The sequence below is a fragment of the Passer montanus genome, unplaced genomic scaffold, assembly GCF_014805655.1.
Source record: "Passer montanus isolate IOZ18808 unplaced genomic scaffold, ASM1480565v1 scaffold71, whole genome shotgun sequence".
NCBI lineage: Eukaryota > Metazoa > Chordata > Aves > Passeriformes > Passeridae > Passer > Passer montanus.
This window is the reverse complement of record NW_024372259.1, coordinates 3,287,639-3,308,509: the sequence shown is the minus strand read 5'-3', so window position 1 is coordinate 3,308,509 and position 20,871 is coordinate 3,287,639. Positions and strand designations below refer to the sequence as shown.

At 42.6% G+C, this 20,871-nt stretch overlaps 2 protein-coding genes across 6 annotated transcripts in view; one reads left to right on the top strand and one right to left on the bottom strand.

Annotated features, from left to right (window-relative positions):
- SCYL3 (SCY1 like pseudokinase 3) overlaps nt 1–3,542 on the top strand; it is a 15,237-nt gene extending 11,695 nt beyond the window's left edge. For both annotated transcript variants that reach the window (XM_039730213.1, XM_039730214.1), the window contains exons 12-14: nt 511–654; nt 1,221–1,948; nt 3,105–3,542. In XM_039730213.1, coding sequence (XP_039586147.1) covers nt 511–654; nt 1,221–1,948; nt 3,105–3,167 — 935 coding nt within the window. In that variant the 3' untranslated portion in view covers nt 3,168–3,542. The remainder of the gene's footprint in view (nt 1–510; nt 655–1,220; nt 1,949–3,104) is intronic.
- CUNH1orf112 (chromosome unknown C1orf112 homolog) overlaps nt 1–20,871 on the bottom strand; it is a 24,638-nt gene extending 3,767 nt beyond the window's left edge. The window contains exons 1-24 of one of the 4 annotated variants that reach the window (XM_039730208.1): nt 20,706–20,870; nt 20,147–20,186; nt 19,364–19,452; nt 17,929–18,033; nt 17,207–17,344; nt 15,686–15,848; nt 15,271–15,355; nt 14,604–14,742; nt 14,101–14,181; nt 13,710–13,774; nt 12,162–12,310; nt 11,472–11,580; nt 10,779–10,965; nt 10,354–10,436; nt 9,919–9,970; nt 9,554–9,643; nt 8,667–8,852; nt 7,878–8,000; nt 6,881–6,976; nt 6,351–6,464; nt 5,849–5,953; nt 5,469–5,549; nt 4,647–4,760; nt 4,183–4,364 (exon numbers count right to left, since the gene is read on the bottom strand). In XM_039730208.1, the coding sequence (XP_039586142.1) occupies nt 4,183–4,364; nt 4,647–4,760; nt 5,469–5,549; nt 5,849–5,953; nt 6,351–6,464; nt 6,881–6,976; nt 7,878–8,000; nt 8,667–8,852; nt 9,554–9,643; nt 9,919–9,970; nt 10,354–10,436; nt 10,779–10,965; nt 11,472–11,580; nt 12,162–12,310; nt 13,710–13,774; nt 14,101–14,181; nt 14,604–14,742; nt 15,271–15,355; nt 15,686–15,848; nt 17,207–17,344; nt 17,929–18,033; nt 19,364–19,452; nt 20,147–20,186; nt 20,706–20,804 (2,675 nt within the window). In that variant the 5' untranslated portion in view covers nt 20,805–20,870. Of the gene's footprint in view, nt 1–3,655; nt 4,365–4,646; nt 4,761–5,468; nt 5,550–5,848; nt 5,954–6,350; nt 6,465–6,880; nt 6,977–7,877; nt 8,001–8,666; nt 8,853–9,553; nt 9,644–9,918; nt 9,971–10,353; nt 10,437–10,778; nt 10,966–11,471; nt 11,581–12,161; nt 12,311–13,709; nt 13,775–14,100; nt 14,182–14,603; nt 14,743–15,270; nt 15,356–15,685; nt 15,849–17,206; nt 17,345–17,928; nt 18,034–19,363; nt 19,453–20,146; nt 20,187–20,705 lie in introns of those variants that run through there. The other 3 variants (XM_039730211.1, XM_039730212.1, XM_039730210.1) reach the window with 3 other exon arrangements.

Sequence of the window (20,871 nt, the reverse complement as noted above, 5' to 3'; positions counted from 1 at the left end):
CACCTCAGGCTGGGACATGAGGGCAGCTGGCAGTCAGTGTTCAGAGTGGAGACTCTCATTCCAGGAAGCTGCTGTGCCCATGCCCAGGCATGGAGAGGGTTTGTGTAGTGTCCTGAGTTATGTTTGGAATTGCTGTGAGCGAGTGCAGTGCTGTTGTATAAGGCAGGTCCCAGGGGATTTGTGATGCACTTGGGATTTTGGATCCAGCCAGGTGGCAAACAGCATTTTTAAAGCATCTGCTCTGATCAGTTTATTCATTGTGTGTTTCTTGAAAGAACATCTCAGCAAAGCTGACCATTTACAGTTGCCATAACTTTGTACTGGCAAGAGCTGCAGGCAGCAGGAACAGAGGGGTATTGTGTTATATATGGATCAGGGGTGCAGCTGTTGGATTGCTGTGCCAGGCCTCAGTGCTGTTCAAAAAGAACATTCCAGTGCTGCAGGCAGTTCAGCTCAGACTGACAGCTCACCTTGTGGACTTGTGTCCTTTCTTTCCCTTTATCCTGGCAGGTTCCCCCAGTCATGGCATGATCAATCAGAGAAACCAAACCTCTCAGCCCCTGAAGAGCAGTCCCAGCTCGTTCTCCAGCTCTGCAAATGCACCTGGAAAAAACCTTCCTGTGCCACAGGACAATCCCCTGGCTTCACAGACAGGTAAAACGTGCCCTGGTGCTTCCTTTCAGAAATCAAGTGTTCACCAAGGAAGTGTTCCTTGAAAGGTGTGCCCCCATGTGCTGATCTGAAAGAGTTAGTGAACCACAGAAGACAACAGTGAAGGAGGGGGGGTGTGATCCTTAACATCTGAGGGAAAAGCAGTTTGGGAAGCTGACATACACAGACTGGGGGCCTGGACTTGAATTTGCTTTCTTATGGCACATTCTGTGCTGTGCTTTCAGCCCCCACAGCTCAGCAGCTACTCTGCATTTCCAGGGCAGCTCATTCTGACAGTTAGAGCTGATTCTGTTTCCTTCTGATTCTGTTTCCTTCCATGGCCTTTCTCTTGCTTACCAGCAATCAGCTCCTATTGCCCCAGGGCTCTGAGGTGAATTCCCTCCTTTGCAAGCAGGAAGGTGTCCCTGCTTTCTAACCCAAGAGGAGCTTTCTTTCCCATCAATTACTGGCTTGTTCCCGTGCCAGGTGGTGCCTGTAATGTCAAGAAGTCATAACTCTATCTCTGCCTGCAGTTGCTGTCTTGTGTGTAACATCTTTGTCTTGCACAGGTGAGCAGGGCACTCAGGCCCCCCTGAATGGAATTCCTGGAAGCACTGATGCACTGGGGAGCAGCAGGAGCTCTTTGACTACCTCGGAAAAGCCAGCAGAGGAGTGGCCAGACTGGAGTGAGCCAGAGGAAGCAGACACTGAGAAAACTGTGAACATTGAAATCCAGCCCCGGGAGCTGCGGGGCAGCACGGGACCTTATTTTGCTGATCATGATTTGGATGAGAAGCCTTGGGATGACTTTGAAGCCAGGAGCCCCAGTCATAAACTGTCCTCAGGAAACTGCCCCACTGTGACACAGGCTGATGCAGCTGAAAGGTCTCTGCCAGGTACCCATCAACTGAGCAAAGAATTCAACAGCCTCACACTGAGTGCCCCCACAAAGCCTTGCCACGGGAACAGCTGGAGCAATGCCAAGTGGGACCAGGAGGAACAACTGGGAGAAACTGTGTTGCCAAAAACCTTTCAGGAAAGGCTGAAGTCTTCATCAGAGTCTGGCCTGGGAGAAGAATTCACGATCAAAGTGAAGAGGAAACCAGTGCAAGACCCAGAGCTGGACTGGTTTGCTGACATGATCCCAGACATTAAACCTTCTTCCTCCCTCTTGATTTTACCTGAGGCAAGGACAGAAGCAGTTATTCCCACTCACTCAGGTGGGGTGTCCAGCAGAGAAGGGACCTCCCAGCCTGTGCTGTTCTCATCCAAATTTGCAGCAGCTGATGTGATTGAGGTAAGAGGCTCGAGGTTTAGGTGACTGCAGCCCTGAGAGGCTCCTCAGCATCTTAGCAGGCACAGGTGCTGCAGTGGGCACTTGATACAGCAAAGAGAGTCTGTCAGGAAATGGAATGGACTCCATTTGTACTCTACACAAGCACTCAGGAGTTTTAGCTCCAGCTTTTACTCTCTGCTGCTCTATCCTGGAATCCTGTGATTTGTTAAGGAGAGTTTTGGTGTGTCAAGACAGGTAAAACAGGCTGGATCCTGGCTGCTGAACAGATGTGGTCCCATCCACAAACAGAAGGGGCTTTGAGGCACAGAGGGTGCTCAGGACTGAAGTGTTTTTCCTGACTCTTCTAGCAAAACATACTGGCATTGTAAATTAAGGTCTAGGAAACCTGAACCTCTGGATTACAGAGTAAAGATTTTTGAGTGTGTTGTTTTCATGAAAGAATAGCTGAAACATTTCTCTATTTCAGAGACACAGGGGGTCACAAAACTGGAGTTTCTTTAAGCAGATAAATCCCTGTAGCCCAATCAGGGAGACTCCAAAGACCATTGTTGTTTCCTAGGAGGGGAGGCAGCATTCCCACTTGAACATGTAACTCCCTTGGGAACAGGTGTTGACTTCAAGTTGTTTTGCTCATTCAGCCTCAAGAGAGCTACCCCAGGGACAGCAGGGAGCATGGGGAGAGGAGCCTGGGCTGTAAACTGAAGTTGTTTATCACATTTGCAAGTGGCACAGTGTCCTGTCACTGTCATGACCCCAACCCCATTTTGGGGGGAAGGAGTGAGTTCTGTGTCAGTGGGGAGATCAAACTTAGTGTTAGAATACAATGAGAAAACAGCTCTTTCCTTGGGGAAAGAAATCATCTCATGTATGACATCCTTTTTTTAATGGAAAAAAGTGGGTTTGATACAAACAGTAAGGAAAAAAAAGTAAAACTCCTTGTTAAGGAGTCTTTGAACTACAAGAGGAATCACCTTAAAGACAAAGTTCTTTAAGACATCAGCTGCAAATACTGACACTTCATTTTTGGGCTTTTGGCCTTGTGGATGAATGCTCTGCCATCCCAAGCCACACAGGCTCCTGCCTGGCTCCTGGGCTTGTGCTAAACACACCAGTACATTGCACAACCCTTAATCTTGATCATTTTATGTGATTCTAGGCTGAAGCTACAGGCTGGGGTGAAGAAGAGGAGTTGAACTGGGAAGATGATACAAACTGGTAACAGTTCTGAAGGAGACCAAGGCGATTTCTGGTGTGTTGGATCCTGTGACAGGAGCTGCTGCTTCCCCAGTGCAATGGCTAAAGTACCTCAGTGCTGCTTTTGCCACAAGGCAGGCACTTGCTGCACAGCCACAAGAGCCTGTGGGGCCTGAGCTCTTGCAGGGATGCTCCTTCCCAGTCTGTGCCAAAAGCTGCAGGGGTGAGCCTGCACTCCAGCACTGTGCCCAGCTGTGGTGCTGTCACTGCTCCCAGAGAGGACAGCGTGATGGTGGTGATGGTGCTGACGTGCCACTGGAGGCCAAGAGTGGTGGAGGAGATTGAGCCAGAACTCACCCCTTCCCTGGAAACTGCTGACAATAAATGAAAGTCACACTGAGCTTCTTGGTTAATGTGCCTTTTTCCTTTGGTTTTCCTGTTTGTTTTTTTTCCTTTCCCAGAAAAATAAAGCCCTTAGAAATGGCTCCTTTTAACTTTTCAGCAAAGAGATGATTTTAAGATGAATGTACAGTTTATTCAACTTATTTATTTCTGTTTGTATAGTTCTGTCAATGGATGGCACAAGAGGTGCTAGGAACCATACAGTGAACGACCACAAACTGCTTAAGCACCATGTTCTTTCTGCTCTTAACTGTGACCAATAAAGATTATTTTTAAAGAATCACCCTAGTGTGGAGTACCTGCATGTGACAGGAACAAGGTCACTGCTACTTTTACAACAGATTCAGACCTCTCAGTGTTCAGAATACAATGTTTATCTCCACACAGTAAAAGAACAAGCCATATACAAACCCACAGCTCTGATGTCCAGTAGTGTCCCTCAAACCCATCAGGCATGCAGGAGAGGCTGGCACTGCACCCCTCAGTCCATCCTGGCACACAAACCAAGAGCCAGCAGCTCTGTAGAGCAATGCCCCATGGCACAGCTTTTTCTGCAGCACTCCTGGCACCGAGGCACCTCCTCCCTCCCACCAGGGAGCTGAGCTGGGTCATTGTCCCCCAGCCCTGAGGGCACCTACCTCAGGCTGTCCCTGAGGGTGGCTATAGCTGCGTGCAGAGCCTCCAGCTTCACTGCAAGCCAGCCTGGAGGGGCCCCTTTCTGGAGCAGCAGCTTCACAGCCTCCACTGCTCCCTCCATGGTGCCCACTGCTGCCTTGTACTGCTCCTCAGAGGGCGGGTGACAGGCTCTTTTGGCTACAGGCTGCAGATTTAAGCAAACATGAAACATTGATTTAATACTGTACTTGAGGGATCAGTCTTCATCCAAATGCAAGAAAGCCCTTAGGTGGAACAGAGCTGCAGAGTCCCTTGTCCTGTGAGGGTTCTTGCTGCCTGGCAGGCACTACAGCCCATGAGGATATCATACCAAGGGCCAGGAGTGCATGTGACCTTTCTTAGGACATAGAGGACAGCCAGACCAGCTCAGCTTTTCAGAGACTCCCCAGAGCTGACAAAAATTAACAGTTTAAAGAAGGACACATACCTCTCCTGTTGACTCCAATTCTCCATCCCCTTTCAAAACCTGTGCACTCCAGGTAATCCTTTCTTGCTTCAGGCGTTCTGTCCGTGCTTCTCTTGTCTCTTCCACCTGCCTTGTCTAGGGAGAAAGCCCCAGGAGAGGTGACTAAACCCAGCTTCACAGGCATAATTTATAGGCCAGGACAAAAGGGAGACAGGGAGGGATTTTTATGTGCAGTTCAAAGAATATTATTTCTCACACACTCTTCTGATCAAAGATTGAGGTTATCTCCAACTTTGGGTTAGCATCACTGGCAGCTAGCAGTTCTTTTGTAAATTATCTACTGCCAAAAAGCTGCTCAACCAGAGAGCCCTGCCTCAAGCTGCAGCTGCCCCTCCTTTCCCAGTGCCACTGTTCTGCAGCAACAGCTATCTGCCCTAAGAGGATTTCTCCTAATATGAGATGTTTCTTTCATACACGTTCATTTAGATTTCAGAAACTGATCCAGCAGAAATAGGGAAGGTAATCAAACCAGATTATCAAATCCTGTCTTTTTAATAGGTAACTTCTTTCAAAAACAACAGTGAAATTTAATAAGTATTTTTTGTTTAAGGATAATAAATGCTTTGCTTTTAAGTTGAAAGTACTGGAGGACCAGTGTGCATAGGAATGGCAGTTGCTAATTCTGCTGATTAAATCAAGTAGAAAAGTTCAACCAGACAGTTTCTTTTAAAGTTACTTCATGTCATGCAAATAATGCAAGTGTAGACCCATGCTGTGTATTGCTGATAGCAGATGTACAGCATCAACTAAGATAGCAGTGAAATGGTTAAACAATATACATACCTTAGCCAGAAAATTAACAACTTGGTTCTTAGCTTCTTCAGAATTAAGGCACCAAGGAACAACATCTTCATGTCTTGTTTCCTGTCAAAAATGTTATTGGTTGTTCAGTACGTTCATGCTAACAAGGGAACAAAATAGATGTCTCTGTGACAGTCCCTGCCTCTTGCAACCAATCTAAGCAACCAGTGCCCAATCCTCCTTCACTTCCAGCTCCTGAAATCTCTTCCAGCTGCACAGCCCTCAGTACTTGCAGTGTGCAACAGCTGTAACTCAGATCCAGATTGTGCAGTGAGGAGCAGCAAACATTTGAGACAGGAGAATTTGTGTACAACAGAAGTTAACAGAACCAATGCCTGCACCCAGAGCTGTGCTCTGCTCACCTCTGCAAAATGTGTGAATGCCTCCAGTGCGTGCTGGTGAATCAGCCAGGTCTGGTCAGCCAGCAGAGAGGCAAACAGAGAGGACAGCTGGGGCACAACCTGCCTCTGCAACAGGAACAGACAGCCATCAGCTCCCAAGAGTTACTTGTGCATATCTCACCACCATGATTTATTATTAAAGACTTGCTCTGAGGGACAGGTTTGGGAAATGCAAGAGTGCTACTATCTGGCTAAAGAACCACTGTGAGGGAGGTGACATTCTAGTCTCACTTCTTGTTACTTCTCACCAGTGAGAAAGGACTGGCATTTGAACCTCCAAGCATCTTTCATGCACTCAGCACACCTTGATGAAAAATAAACCTGCTGCAGACCATTAATCCCAGACAACTATCCTGGCATTCCTGTATCTATTTAATGAACCTGATCCCTTAACTGTATATTTAAATGAAAGTATTTTTATCAAAAGACAAGGCCATTTCACTAAGGCCACAATCCCATTTACCTGTGCTTCTTGTGGAATAAACACCTTTCCCATGGAAGACAGGAAATCCACCACTGCTAGCCGGACATGATCTGGGGGATGCAGCTGGAGCAGGGATGACTGCAGTGCAAACACCTGCAGGACACAAACCCCAGCAAACCCCATCAGACAGACTGCAGGGGACAACTGTGCAGGCCCATTTTTAAACCCAAACACATGGAGTTTAGAAACCTGAGGGAGGTATGCTGCAACTCCAGTAAAACTGGCCAGGATAAAGCTGCAAGGTGTATTTTAGAAAGAAATGAGCATGATCTCTATCACATTTCCTTACATCTTAATTATCTTACAGAGGAAAGGGATTCTCAAAAGCAGTGTTAACCAAAATGCCATGTGCTTGGTTTAAAGGCCAGGAAAGTAATCAAAAAGATTATTTCCTTCTTAAGAGAAGGCCAGACCATGAAATAACTCATTTGAGATTTCAACAAATCACAAAAAACTTGGTTTTCATGTAGTGAATTATTAATAAGGTGGTGTTAGGAATTTTTTTTTACCTGGGTCATCAGTTGAGCATCTAATGCTTGGATGAAAAATTCCAAAAGGTGAAGCAATAAACACAGTGTCTTCTGGAGACATGGCTCATCTGAGACCTTAAAGAGAGCACAAGATATCAGCAACACTGCATTTTAGCTCATGGAATAACTACTTCAGAGAGAATGTCAAGTTACAGTGGCTTTTCAAAATTGTTGACTTCAAACATGTAAAACACTGCATTGTAAGCAGAAAAGAAAATATTGAAATATTCATATCAGTATTTCTAGGTAGTCATATTTTATGAGACCATTTTCTTTGATTTTTGTGATGAACATTTCCTAACCCTCCTCTCCTTCCATCACTCACTAAAATAAGCACCTCAAGGTTATCTGAACTATTTCTTTTCACTTTCAGTTGCCAAATGTCCTCACAGAATGGCTGAGGTTTGAAAAGACCTCTGAAGGGGCACATTGTTGGCTTTTCACTCCCACTCTCAAACTTTCTTTTTTAATCTGGAGCATGAAAATCCTGACAATCCTTTTTTCCTTCATTTGTGCAGCTGCAGCCATGAACAGGTACATGGTCACAAGGACACTGCCTGACCACCTTGGGAGGAGGGTGATTGGCCCTGTGTGTCTCCATGTGCTGGGCTGTGCTCTAATCAAATCACCCAGAGTTTTGGTCACATTCTGATGAATATTTAAAATACACCAAATTTGTAACGGGTATGAAGCAAACTCAGGTATTTCAGGCTTCTACCTTGAGCAAGTCTGAATGTGACACTGAGTAACAGATGGAGTAACAAGGAACCATATATGTAACATTCAGGAAATTCAAACTCAAGCTTCCCAGAGCTCATGCCTGCCCCACAGATAACACAGCTGAGAGCAGATGGGCAGCACTGGTACACTCTGCTTTACTGAAACAGTCCAATCCAAGTCAAACCAATGAGTAACAACAACCTGGGCAAACAGCAGCAAGACATGCTTTCACTGCTGGAGCACCAAACTCTCTTACCTGCTTAGCCTGGAGAAAAGACCAGAACTGACTGAGCACTCCCAAGACAGATGTCCTAAGTTCTGCCTCCAGAGTGGCATCAGCAGAACTGCAGGCAGCCAGCAGGACAGAAAGGGCAGTGTTCTAGGAGGAAAATACATGTAAGACCAAGAAAAACACATTACATGTAAACCAACCCAACACCCCAGGCTCATATGAAACATCTAAATTGATACAAGGTGGCAAGAAGCCCAATGTGCTGCCTCAGCTGTACAGAACAGCTAATCCAGCAGGAGAGCAGCCAATAAAGATTCCAGAGCTGGGAAACCATCCATTCTCCTGTGAGTTTCACACACACTGCAGGTCATCTGTTGCACTGGCAGCAGACACTTCATGTGGAAACCTCTGGTTTCTCACATTCCCTCATCAAAGAGACCAGTGAGCATCTTTCAGATTTGATGCTGCTGCATGAAACCAGCCAGAACATTAAAACTGAAGAGGAATTGTATGCTAAGGTGCAGCATAAATGAGAAATTCTGAAGAAAAATACATCTGCTCAGCTAGAGAGCAAACAACAACCAGAATAACTAGAGAATCACAGAACCTCCACTGGCACAGCAGAGGCCCTAAGGTGCTGCATACTGCAAGACAACATTAAAATGAGAGCTCTTGCTTACACATATGCCAGCTAGGATGGCAAAAAGCTGTGCGACAGCCTGAATAACAGAACTGAGGTGACAGCAACAGAACCCTTGTAGTCTGAAAAATTGGAGTTCATTCCTTTTTCCAGAGAGAAGCAGATCTCCTTACCACAGGAGGGAGCCCTCCCAAGGCGCGGCCGCTGTTCAGCCACTGCCGGCAGCGCGCCAGCCCTGCCCTGCACAGCTGAGACGCCACTCGTGCCCTAAGGTCGGGATTCAGGGCTCTGAGGGACACGTGCTGCCACACAGCCAAGCTCTCCACCTCTTCAGGAGGAAATTCACGAGCAAATTCTACCTGGAAACAAAAGGTAATAGAGTCTAAACAGACCAGAAAACAATTTGATAGCCTGGAAGATGAGAAACCAGAATGCGCTGCTGGTTTGCTTCAGATTTATTGTGTGAAACAATTTGTGTAAAGTATTTCAATAAAATCCATCTTTTTATATGAAAAATGTTTAGAAACTACCACCTCCCTTGTCCCATACAGGACATCAGAATGATTAAGCAACTGATTCTTTCAGCTGCTTGAAGCAATGCCTAGTGAGTAGAAGAGAGGGCTTCAGCCCCTCCAGGGTACACAGAGAGGCACTGACAGGACAGGACACTCCTCTTGACACCTGATGTCACCAGAACACTCTCATCAGTCACAGATGCAATGACTGGACACAGTTTCAGCCAATCTGGGGAGATGTGCTGTTCCCATGCTTTATCAAAAAAAAAAAGACTTCATTGCTACCCAGCAATGTGCTTTTTCTTAGAAAGGTCAATGTGCTTTTCTTGTTTGAAAGAGCACCCCTGCACAAAGTGGGACCCACAATAAGTGATAACTTAGTGACTTAATGACTTAGACTAAGCAATAACACGTACAATAACAAGTGCAGCAAGTGAGCACTCAACATCTTGTCACTTCTCCAGAACTGAGAGGGAATATTTGAACACAGGGCACTGATTCAAATCTCTTCTACTGACAAGAGCAGATGCTGGTGCTGCACTTGCCTGATGCTCTGGAGCCATGAGGAACAGCATCCGCCTCAGCAGCACAGCCAGGGCAGGGAGCTGGCAGCAGTCACTGGGCCAAGCCTTTACCTGCATCAGGATAAAAGGGTAATGACCTCATCACTGAGGGAAAAATCCCCACTGAGCAAACAAATTCTGTACAGGATATTCTGAGAGTTGCTATCTGGGATCACAGCAGTAATACTGTAAATAAAATAAGCAGGGCATATTGGCTTGTATTTTCACTGTACTGCTTCTGCTAATTACTAAGCCAGTTTGAAGAATTCAAATCTCCATTTGAATCTTTGTTGGTAGCACTCAGATTAAAACTGGTGCCAAACTGCAAACATCACTGAGGTTCTTACCAAGTGGGCAATCACATTAACGTGGTGAGCACACAGCTCAGCTGTTCCATACCTGAAACATGAGAGACAGCAGCTTGAGAATCTGGACTTCCTACTCTTCTACAGACTAAATATCATAAATCTGGTCTGAGAAATTGCAATTTCCTTTAACATATTGAAACTTGATTTGCAGAAACACAATTTACTTGAGACAACCATTTCAAAAATCAGTTATTAAAGAGAGAAGTTATGTTCCTCTTGCTTGCAAGAACATAAAAATGGCTATGCTATTTCTACTCCTAATTTTCAAAATATGTTCTGTATCTGAAAATAATCCAGTTCTGGGACAATTCTGTCTTATAAAAATCTCTCTCAAGCAAACTGCAAGTTATATACAATGACAGAATGAACTGGATCTGTGGAAAGCCTGCTTGACTTGTTCTAGGAGCATCTTACCGGGCAAGGAAGCACCAGGAGTCCATTGCTAGCAGGGATGTGATCATACTGGGACCCAGCACAGCTTCCAGCAGGGCACGCTCCTGAGGAGAAACAGGAACATTATCACAACCTGAACACCACAGAAAAGAAAGCACTGAACTTTTATAACTACCTGACCTTCCCTAGTCTGATAGATAATAAAAATTGCCAAGACCACTGAGGTCCTCAAGAACTTTTTTTTCCCCTTTCCCAAAAGTGGCATTTGCTGTGTAACTGAACTCCAGCCATGCAACTGTGCCACAGCTGATTTCTGCAGAACTGCCTCTGAGATGTTCTCTCTGAGCATCACTTCAGAGCCACATCATTAGGAAGAACCCATTCCTTTTAAGTAGCAGCTATGCACCACAAGAGCTGAAGAATTGATAAGCAAAACCCAATCTTACCAGCTGAGGGAAGTGTGATGGGAGTGTGGAAGCAATGAAGGAGCACAGGTGGACACAGACATAGTGATAGAGGGTGATGGGAACTGCTGGCTGTCCTGTACTGACCACCTCTGGCACACAGACAGGGAGGGAAAGCTCCCCACAACATTGCTGGAAACTGAGGAAGAGAGCTGAAAACAAAGACAGGCTGCAAGGGGAAAAGGAAAAAAAAAATCAAAAAAGAGAACAGTTTGGTTGCAGATATGTAATTCCCAAATCCTGCAAGCAACATTGGTATTACAAAATCTTTGTCTTCAGACAGAAAAGATAGCAGTAATTCAGTGTTTTACACCAGATTTATGTTGCTGACTGCCTTCCTCTTTTACCAATTCAGGTGATAATTAGAGGGTTCAGGCATAAAAGTGTGAGATTTTAACTTAGTGAAGTATCAACAAATTACATTCAGAGCCTTATTCCTACCCTACAAGCACTCTAAAAACCACTCCTTCTCCAAAAAAACAAAGCCATCTCTGTCTCTGTATCCTTCACTCCTGAGGCAATGAACATCAGATCCTGTTAGTCTTGGCATAAGGATGGAAATCCACAGTGACAATTTTCCAACTTCAGTTGCAAAGGAAGCTCCAGCAGCTGAGCCCTTTTGTTTGCCTGTTTGACTGCTGTGGTGAAAAGCCACTACAAAAACCTTTTCAGTACCTTTTTCCTGTGTTCCAGAGAGTTTGCACTTCTTCTGGCTGAGAGGACAGCTTGTCCATTATGGTAAGCAGGAGGAGACACTGGGGCAGCTGCTGCTCAGGAGGGAGATCTGTAGAAGTTTGGGTTTCAAATGTGAATTAAGTTGCCTGGATTTATTTACTGTGTGTGTAAACTAGCTTTTAAGCAAGTGTAGAGGCAAACTGATGAGCTTTGTGAGATGTTGGTCAGGGCAGAAATCAAGGAGAAGAGCTTGTTGAAACAAAAAGCTAATATTTTCCCAGGCATGCTACTTTTCACAGAAAATATTTACTTTATGAAAAAAAAAAAGCTGTCTTCCTCTACCAATAGAACAGCAGAAAAAAAATCTGTCTTACTTTTGAAAGTTTGTGGCAAATGTGGATTGAAATTATGCAAAAGAGCAGGATTGACAGGATTTCTGTTAATCAGATTAACAGTGCAGTTGCTATGAGTGCTTTGGAAAAGATGAGTCCAGCACCAACATAAACTATCTGTTTATGTATATTTTATGTATATTTTATAATCCATCCAAGCTAGCAGGCAATCAGCTCTATCACAGCACTTACAGAAGAACCAGAGACAAGCAAGTGAGTCACAGAATATTATGGTCCAGAAAGCCAAAATGTCAATGCTGACCCCTCAGACAGCACTGGGATTGTACTTTAGACTCACCTAAATTTTCACTTAACACTTGTTCCATGAAAGGGCTAAAGGGAAGGAGCTGGGTGATGAGAGGGTCCAGAGCCACAAGAAAAACCTGGGATATTTCATCTTGATGAGCTTCCAAGATCTCTGGAGCATAAAGACTGGGAGGAAATTTGCTGAGGGGAAATGGAAAAAAAAAAAGTTAAATATTCTCAGTAGCATTTTCAGCAATACTACTTTTTGAAATTGGTTTTTTCCAAAAGAACTATAAAAAGCCAAATTCATTATTTCCTTGTTCCTGTGAAATAAAAGACAGAAAAGGCTCCCCATTTTAGAATATCTGTTATAGCCCAAGAGTTACAACTCTGCATCTAGCCTTTAAAATAAGCATCACAATCCAATATTTTACTAAACATTTAAAGAAAACCTTACACACAGAAAAGGTGTGTAAAATACATAACATCTCTCAGAAGAAACATATCAGATCACAAAGAGTCAAGTGAAAGGGAAAAGCCAAGAAAATGTCTTTATACACAATTTTACAGCCATAAATATCACAGCACTACATTAACACATGACCCTAAAAGGGTATCACAGTTTCTCTGAAGAGGAAAAAAACACCTTGGGCAATAAAAGAAAAAAAGAACCAATATGAGAATAGAGCAAGAGATCATGAAATGAAAACCTTCTACTCTTGCAGCTTATGAACTGTAAAAATGCTACTTTCCTACTCAAAAATCCCACTCAGTTTCCCTGAGTGAATAAAAATTTACAACCTTCCACTTGAGAAAAACCTACAAGGGGAGTAAATTTAGAAGAAGAAACTCATTAAAAAATATCCACCCAATCTTGCAGTGGAGCATTGCAGTGAACTCAAGTGCACAGCTCACCACAGTGCCTGGTGTGAATTCCCACAAAGGAAAGGGCAGAAATCAGCCCTCTGATTTCATGGAATGAGCAATTATTAATATAAAGTCTGGGTTCTCTTATGCTTCCCCAGCACTGCAGAAACCAAACTTTTTGAAAGCAAAGTGATAAACCACTTGCAGACATTGATAAGTGTAGTATTGTAAGAGCATCTGCTTCCAGGAAAACCAGAGTCCTTCTGTGAGATTCCACAAAATTATTAACAAACAGCAAAGTTATGAAAAATTTCAGAACATTCTGTTTCTGATCCCTCTTTCTCCAGGACAAATTTTTACAAAGTTTGTCTTAAAGTAGAAATAATCTGTCAAAAAGCACTGCTGACACCTGCCTTTAGTTGTAGAAATTTTTTTTCTGCATATCCTACACATAATTTGTTAATGAATCTTGCATAAATAGTTGCAATGAAGTTAATGGTTTGTCATTATGGGACATGCAGAGTATTGATCACGAATGGGGTTTAAGGTAACTATAAAAGACTAAACCACTTAATTTATTAAAAATATTTTAGCTTTTTGTACATGAAAAAGAATGTAACAACTCTGGAATGAGAAGTGCATTTTTACATCTCAAAATATTTGTAAGTTAAGAACGCAATATTGAAATGCCATTAAGATACTATCAATAATCAATTATTTGTACTTCACATACCTGTATATCTGAAGAAAGAGCTGATGCAACTGAGAACAGGAATCAGAGAGGCAGGCACGAAATTCCTGCAAAAGTCATCAATTTTGAGTGGTACTTTTAAAATAAAATCCATTATTAATTACGTGAATTACTGCACATCTCCTACCAACTCCTCAGTGCCACTGCATGAAACAACCTGTTCCAGTTTATTTTTCTGGAAAATCCCAGCACTAACCCTGCACAGGCTTGTGAGTATTTACAGGTAGAAGAACTAAAGCAGGTTATGCATGGATTTTAATTATACTGCCCATATGGGATAGCTGTAAATCATTAAGATATAACAAAATTATTCCATTTGCAGACCAGAGGCTTAAATTTAATGCTAACATAGAATTGAAATATTAAAAGCTACCTTGGTGTAGTGTACAAGGGAGTTAGCAAAGAACCTGCACAGTTTCACTGTCTTCTGGAACAGCCTGAAGTCAGTGCCCTCCTGTCCAAAAGAAGCAGTTCAAAAGTTGAATTACTACAGAGTAAAATAGGAATTTAGATTGCTAACAATGTTCAAAACCTATTTCACATTTTATTCTCCACAGACTCTAAAGCTAAGGGGGGGAAAACTTTAAATATATTCAGTATGTATGCCTCAGCACTTTCACAGAAATATTAAGGATCTGCCTGACCTTGGGATATTGTCAGTTTAAGAAATAAAAAAAATTCTCACATAGTGTCTCACTAAAACATCCTCAATCTACACAACGATGTGGGCCTTATTTTCATGTGGCTTCAAAGGTATTGTGTCATGAAATAAAGAAAACCCCAAAAAAACCAAAAAAATTACTCCAAGCAATAATACAGTACAAATAATTTCTCCTCCTCGGGTTCACTGGCAGCTTTGGGAGCTTTTTTACTCACCTGTATCTCTGACACCTTCATTTGCTCAGCCAGCTGCAAACAGGAGTCAAAAGAAAGAAGAATGTCCTTGCACAGGCCATTGAGGATGTCACTGTGCTTCAGGTGGCACTGCAGCAGGGAGTGATGCTTCAGGCTTTGCCTGAAAGACAGGAATATAACCAGGTACTTGATTGTCAGAAGTGATTGTGCAATGAGCTCTTACAAATCCAAATAACTAATTCCTCTATGTAGCCTTTTACACAGCAGTGATTGGTGCAATATCCATGAACACTGAAAGCAGAAGCTCAGAGAGAACAACCCTCTCCATGGCTGAAACCCAGGGCAGAGGCAGGATGGAAGTTTGAGACAGCCAGCTCAAGCCAAAAACATCCACAGACCTGCAGCTCAGACCTCTTAATGCTCCTCACTCAGACAACAGTGCTGCAAATTTTCTTCTGCATTGCAGTACAGAAAGTCAAATTTCTACTGCTTTTCATACCAATTCCTACCTACTTTCACTGGCAGTGCTTTAATAATACCTCCTAGCTAAATTTCTAAATTTCCTTACTAAATAGCTTTACTTGAATTCTCTCATTTTAATTGTATTAGAAACTCTGAGCACAAAGCAAATGAGACATTCATTATTAAAACTACACCACAATAAAACCCAAAGAGTTCAGCTACATACTTGATTATGAACTTCCACGTGTTGGCATGAAGAGCATGGTCCATATTGGAAATGACAGAGCAGATCTCCAGCACACTGTGGATTACTAAGGAAATAACAGCAGCAGCAACAGAGTTAAATCAGATTTATGAGCTCACAGCAATCCCAAGAGAATACTGAGAGAACACCAGCACACTGACATGAATTAGGAAAATGGCTCAGTTTTTAGGTGCTGCCCCTTTCCTACAAATCTAAACAACATTCCTACAGCTTCAGGAGAAAAATGGAAACATTTCTGGTTCAAAATGCTTCTTTCTGAAAAGCTGGTCAGGACAGCAGGAACTGAGCACACTCAGAAACCTGTTTTAAAGTTTCAAACATACTCTCTAAAGAAAAAAAAGACTGAGCAAGATTAAAGTATCAAATCCATGCATACCTGACACCATATATGTGATGTCATCTTCAGTGGAAGCAGAGCCCATGGAAATCAGATCAACCAGTTCCATCAGCTGTTTCTGAAGGGAGTAAGTTTCCTTGAACATGGATTGTAGGAGGTCAGAAATTAAGTGCAGGTGCCCATAGTACACTGATTCACTGTCCTGAAATGGGGAGGAAGAGGTTGTAAAACAGCTCAGGACTCACAGTTTTTCACATGCAGAAAACACCAAGGGCTTTTGCTATACATTTCTCTGGAAAAAAAGAACAAGGCACAGATGTACCTACTTTAACTCAGTAGACAGCCCCTGAGCACTCAGTGTAAAATATGTTCACCTGCAGCTCGTGGGAAACTAACAAGGTCTGGCATGCCCTTGTGAGTTTAGGGGGCTTTGGATGAGGCCTCCATGCATGAACCTGAGATCATATTTCTGAACCAAACAGGGCAAGGTCAGCAGCAAAGGAAGTAGCATGCCAAGACTTCCCAATACTTTCAAATTAGAATTACTAGATAAAGATATGGCACCTGAGTTTGAGTCCTGACATGGAAAACTGATGTAAATGTTCCCATAAGAAAGAAATATTAAAAGTGAAGATGAAAGGCAACAAAAAGTTAGTGTGTCCTTACGATAATCTTGTTTTATTTTCAATGCTTAGAGGGAATTACTGTTACACCTGAAAATCCAGATCAGTCCATATCTGAAACTGATACACGCTGCTCACTGTAACCAACACAAAGCTGCTAATCTCAACTTCCAATCCACTCTGGAACTTGCCATTTGTAGCTCTGTAAATATTGTAGCCATCAGGACTGCACAGATCCCTCACAGCACTCTGCTCCTGAGCAGAATGTTCAGTTAACACTGATGCAAAGGATGGAAATAGCCCAGTCTGAGCCTCTCACCAGCAGGTCAGATTTGCTGGGCAGACAGCTGAAAAATCACCTTTGTACTTGTGCACAAAAGTGCATTCTGAAAACAACTTAACAACTAAAATTAAAAGAATAATACTTTAATGTGGTATTCACATTCTCTGAACAGAGAGAGCCATAATTCTCTCTCCCAGGATTTTTCCTGGGGAAGCCAGTGAGAACCTCAGAGAAGAAGAGAAAACAATTCTTTCTCTATTCACTACTCCTGTTGTTTGGCACATGTGGAATGTGTTATGGAGATTTTTTACCCAAAGTGATTTGTTAATTGGACATCGATAAAGGTTGTTTGGATTGCTTGGCCAGTTGGGTCAAAACTGTGTCCTGGTTGGTGCAGACAGTCACAGGTTTTTCTTTAGTATCTCTTTTAATATAGTATTCTTTAGTATGTAACTTAGTATAATAGTAATATAATATAGCATAGCTTAATAAAACAGTTAGTCAACATTCTGAATCATGGAGTCAGAGCACATTATTCCCCACACTGGGGTCACCCTACAACCATACTCCAACAACAGTACGATTTCAAAATAAGACCACCTTGTGAAGTGTCTCCCCAAAGCCGAGGAGCAGCAGGAGCTGTGTGCTCCCTACCTTGCAGTGTGTGAAGGTGCCCTTCAGCACGCAGAGGACGGAGGCAGGCAGGGAGCGGACGCTGCGCAGGGACAGCTCCTGCGCCGAGCACACGCAGCGCACGCAGCCCGTCAGCGTCTCCAGCAGCTGCACCAGCGCCTGGGAGCAACACCCAACAACGTCAGGCACTCCTGCAAGGCCTCCAAAAGCATCTTGGCTTAGCTCAAATACACCTGGAATTTCATGGCATTTCTGAAGGGAGTAAGTTTCCTTGAACATGGATTGTAGGAGGTCAGAAATTAAGTGCAGGTGCCCATTGCGACTTGCGTAAATAAGGAGTTTGTAAAAGGTGAATGAAGCTCCACAGCTTTTCTCCATTACCATATCCTCTATGATAACTCCTTATTTCTTCCACTATTGTTCTCAATTTACAAAAATGTTAACATTCAGAATGAAGTATAAACAGGGACCAGGTTTTTTAAATATGGGGAGTCACATTCCATCTGCAGGAGGGACTTGGAGCAGAATTTGAGATGATTTTTAAAAATTATTGTTAGCATCCCATGCTAGATGTAATCAAATAATTTACAAAATTTTAATTGAACTTCAACTACAAAGGAAGATTAAATCACATTTTAACCACCAGTAGCTGGCAAAAACCATTCTAAAAGCCTTTTAGTAGTTTAGGTAAAAGCAAAGAGTGATGTAAACATTATTTTGACAGCTTATGTGATGGGACTTGCCTGTAGCAGATTCCTCACAGTGCTGCATGACTCTGTACTCTGGCTGGTCAGTCCTTTGGCCTTGCTGGATAATTCACACATCAAGCTGTCAAAGAACTGCAGAGTCTGGCAGAACACAACAAAACCAAAACATTTTACTTACAAATGTACACATAATAATAAGATTAAACAAAAAATAACAAATAATAATGCCATTCTATACCTACTTGATGCCTTGGCAGGGAGGCACAGAGAACTTAGAGCAGAAAACACTTTCCAGCATTTCAGTCAAAAAGCATGATATAACAAGAAGCAATAAACTATTTTTATTTATATATTTATATATATATATATATATAATAGACAGAAGATATTGTAGCTGTTAATTTTTCTAAGATCTGTTGCTAAAACAAGCTTCACACCTAATGTGCTTGAAATATATAATTCATTAATAATATATTTCATATATATTATTATATATAAAAAATAATACTATATATTATTGAATATTATTTATTAAATATATTATATTATTCTACCAAACATTTTTTATTCAGTTAAAGCCACATAATTTAAAAAATACTTTCATTTTGTCTCATAAAAAATACTTGTTTGTTGAGAATGATGATTAACATTTTGAATACATTAAAAAAAAGTTTGTGTTATACAGACAACATCTATTTCTACCTTAGTTGAGGTTTTTGGATGAGTGTTACTTTTGAGACTGCAAAGACAGTGAGGCACATGCAGGATAAACAGTGGTACAGTGATCCTTTTTCAGGATATGCCTATTATGAGACAATTTTCTTGTAATCTCCAAAAATTTGTTACTTGACAAAAAATAAGAGGAAAATCAAGTGGCCATTTTTACTGGCTTCTTAAAATGGACAAGATGAGTCTTGAAGTTTAAATCAGTTTCTGAGTCAGAAACCTAAATTACTGCTTGGCACCTCTTTACTTCACTTAAAATGCAAGCACTGATTTTAATATACCTATGGCACAAAAATCTCCATTGTTTAATCAAAAAGAAAACATGTGTGAGGTCAGTATGGTCTAGAAGATTATTCACTATATAAATTCACAAATTTCACAACATTAATTTGTGATATGGGAGTGTTGAGCTCTTCAGCTGACTTGTCCTGAGAAGTTCTCTCACTTAAAAATTCTCCACCTTGGTCATTTTATAAAAAGCCCAATCTCCTCAGAAAGAAATACAATCCAAGTCTGTTGCTGAATACAGAAAGCAGAACATTGTATATTTGATTCTGTCCCTACTGTAAAGAATGAGAACAATCACAGAAACAATTCAACACAACACTGAAAACTCTAAACGAGTAAATTTCAATTTTTGTATCCCATAGATATTGTGCAACCCCAAAAGAAGAATCACTGCAGTCTAAGCAGGTTCTAAAACTGGACTGACAGACAATTCCACAGTTAACAGAAGCTGTCCTACCTTAGGTAATACCTTTGAGAAAAAAATTTCTTCCACATCTTCAAGGCTGATATGTGGCAAAAACATTTCAGTCAGGATCCTCAGAATACCTGCAAAGAAAAACATCTACAATGTGTAATTCTCAGAAATATACAGCAACATACCAGAGGAAATAAAGAACAGCAGAAAGCAAAACCAAATCAGGTGATTTTGAGACAGGCAACAGAGCATTTGCCTTATGTGAAATGCATGAAAACACACACATATTACCTGAAAAATCAAGTAACTAACAGCTCCAACATACACAAACCCATCAGAAATAGCAGCACATCTGACTAAACTTAGTGGAAGGCTGGGCACAACTGCCAGCCTACAGATCCAGTATTTGCCCCATTCAAAATTGCAAATAGCAGCACATTTTACAATGCAACATAATATCCAATGTAACAGTTTTAGCAACACTCATAAACAGTTACATATAAGCCTATTTTTCTTTAAACTATTAGCTTTGTCACCCGGAAGATAACAACTCAAAAGACAGTAAAACACCAGATAAAGGACACCCTTTTTTTTGTGCATTTAAAGATCAGAAGCAGCAGAAAGGAAAAAGCAGCCTTAGATGCAGTTTGTAAAGGGGCATTTATAAACGTGCAGTTAGTGGAGTGTGCAAAGAAGGTCCAGCAGGATTGCTGAAGACTCTGAAAAGTTGTAGCAGAAGTATTTTAAGCACTGCAGCGCTTTTAATTTTAATACAATTGCAATACAGGGCTCCACAGGAAGAGGCACGTCTTAGCCATTACTTACGAATATGCTCAGTCCAGTCCTCAGACTCTTCATACATTGAGTAAAAACGTTAAAGAAAATCAAACTTGTTCTGCTGTAAAGGCTATTTTTAAAGCACCTGCAGAAGCCACAGTGACTTCTATCGCGGTCTCACGTTCGCATGAAATTGGTGGGGATGCTCCACAGCAAAGTAGGCTGATAGCCCGGAGTACCCATAGGATCAACAAAGTATTTCCACAGTGTATTAGAGAGTAAGTCTTGACGGGTTGGCTTGTTGGGGTTTTTTTCGGTGGTGTGTGCTTTGGGGTTTTTTTAGGGGGTTGGGCTTTGGGGGGGGGGGAGGTGACAGATGTGTCGGGGATTATCTACAGTCTAAATGTACAGGCGATGTTCTAGATTCTATGAATCTTTTATTCCAGAGAAAAGCTGTACCCGTCTCCAGCGAAACTCCCGGCACCCGGCCCCTCACAGAGGTCCCGCCGCTCTCCCTCACACACATTCGGTGGAACCCCGAAGGATGCACACACCCCCCTCCAGTGCCTTTCCCACAGCCAGCCCAGAGCCCTGCTGGGAAGGATATCAGGAGGCGGGGCAGCACGGCGGGCAGCTCCCGGCGGCAGAGCTCCCAGTCCCAGCCGCCCAGCTCCCGCAGCAGCAGCTCGGGGTCCGCCTGGGACATGGCGGCGGCGCTCGCCGCCCTCAGCGCGGGGCGGCGGCGGGAAAGGCGCCCGCGCTCCCACAAGGCC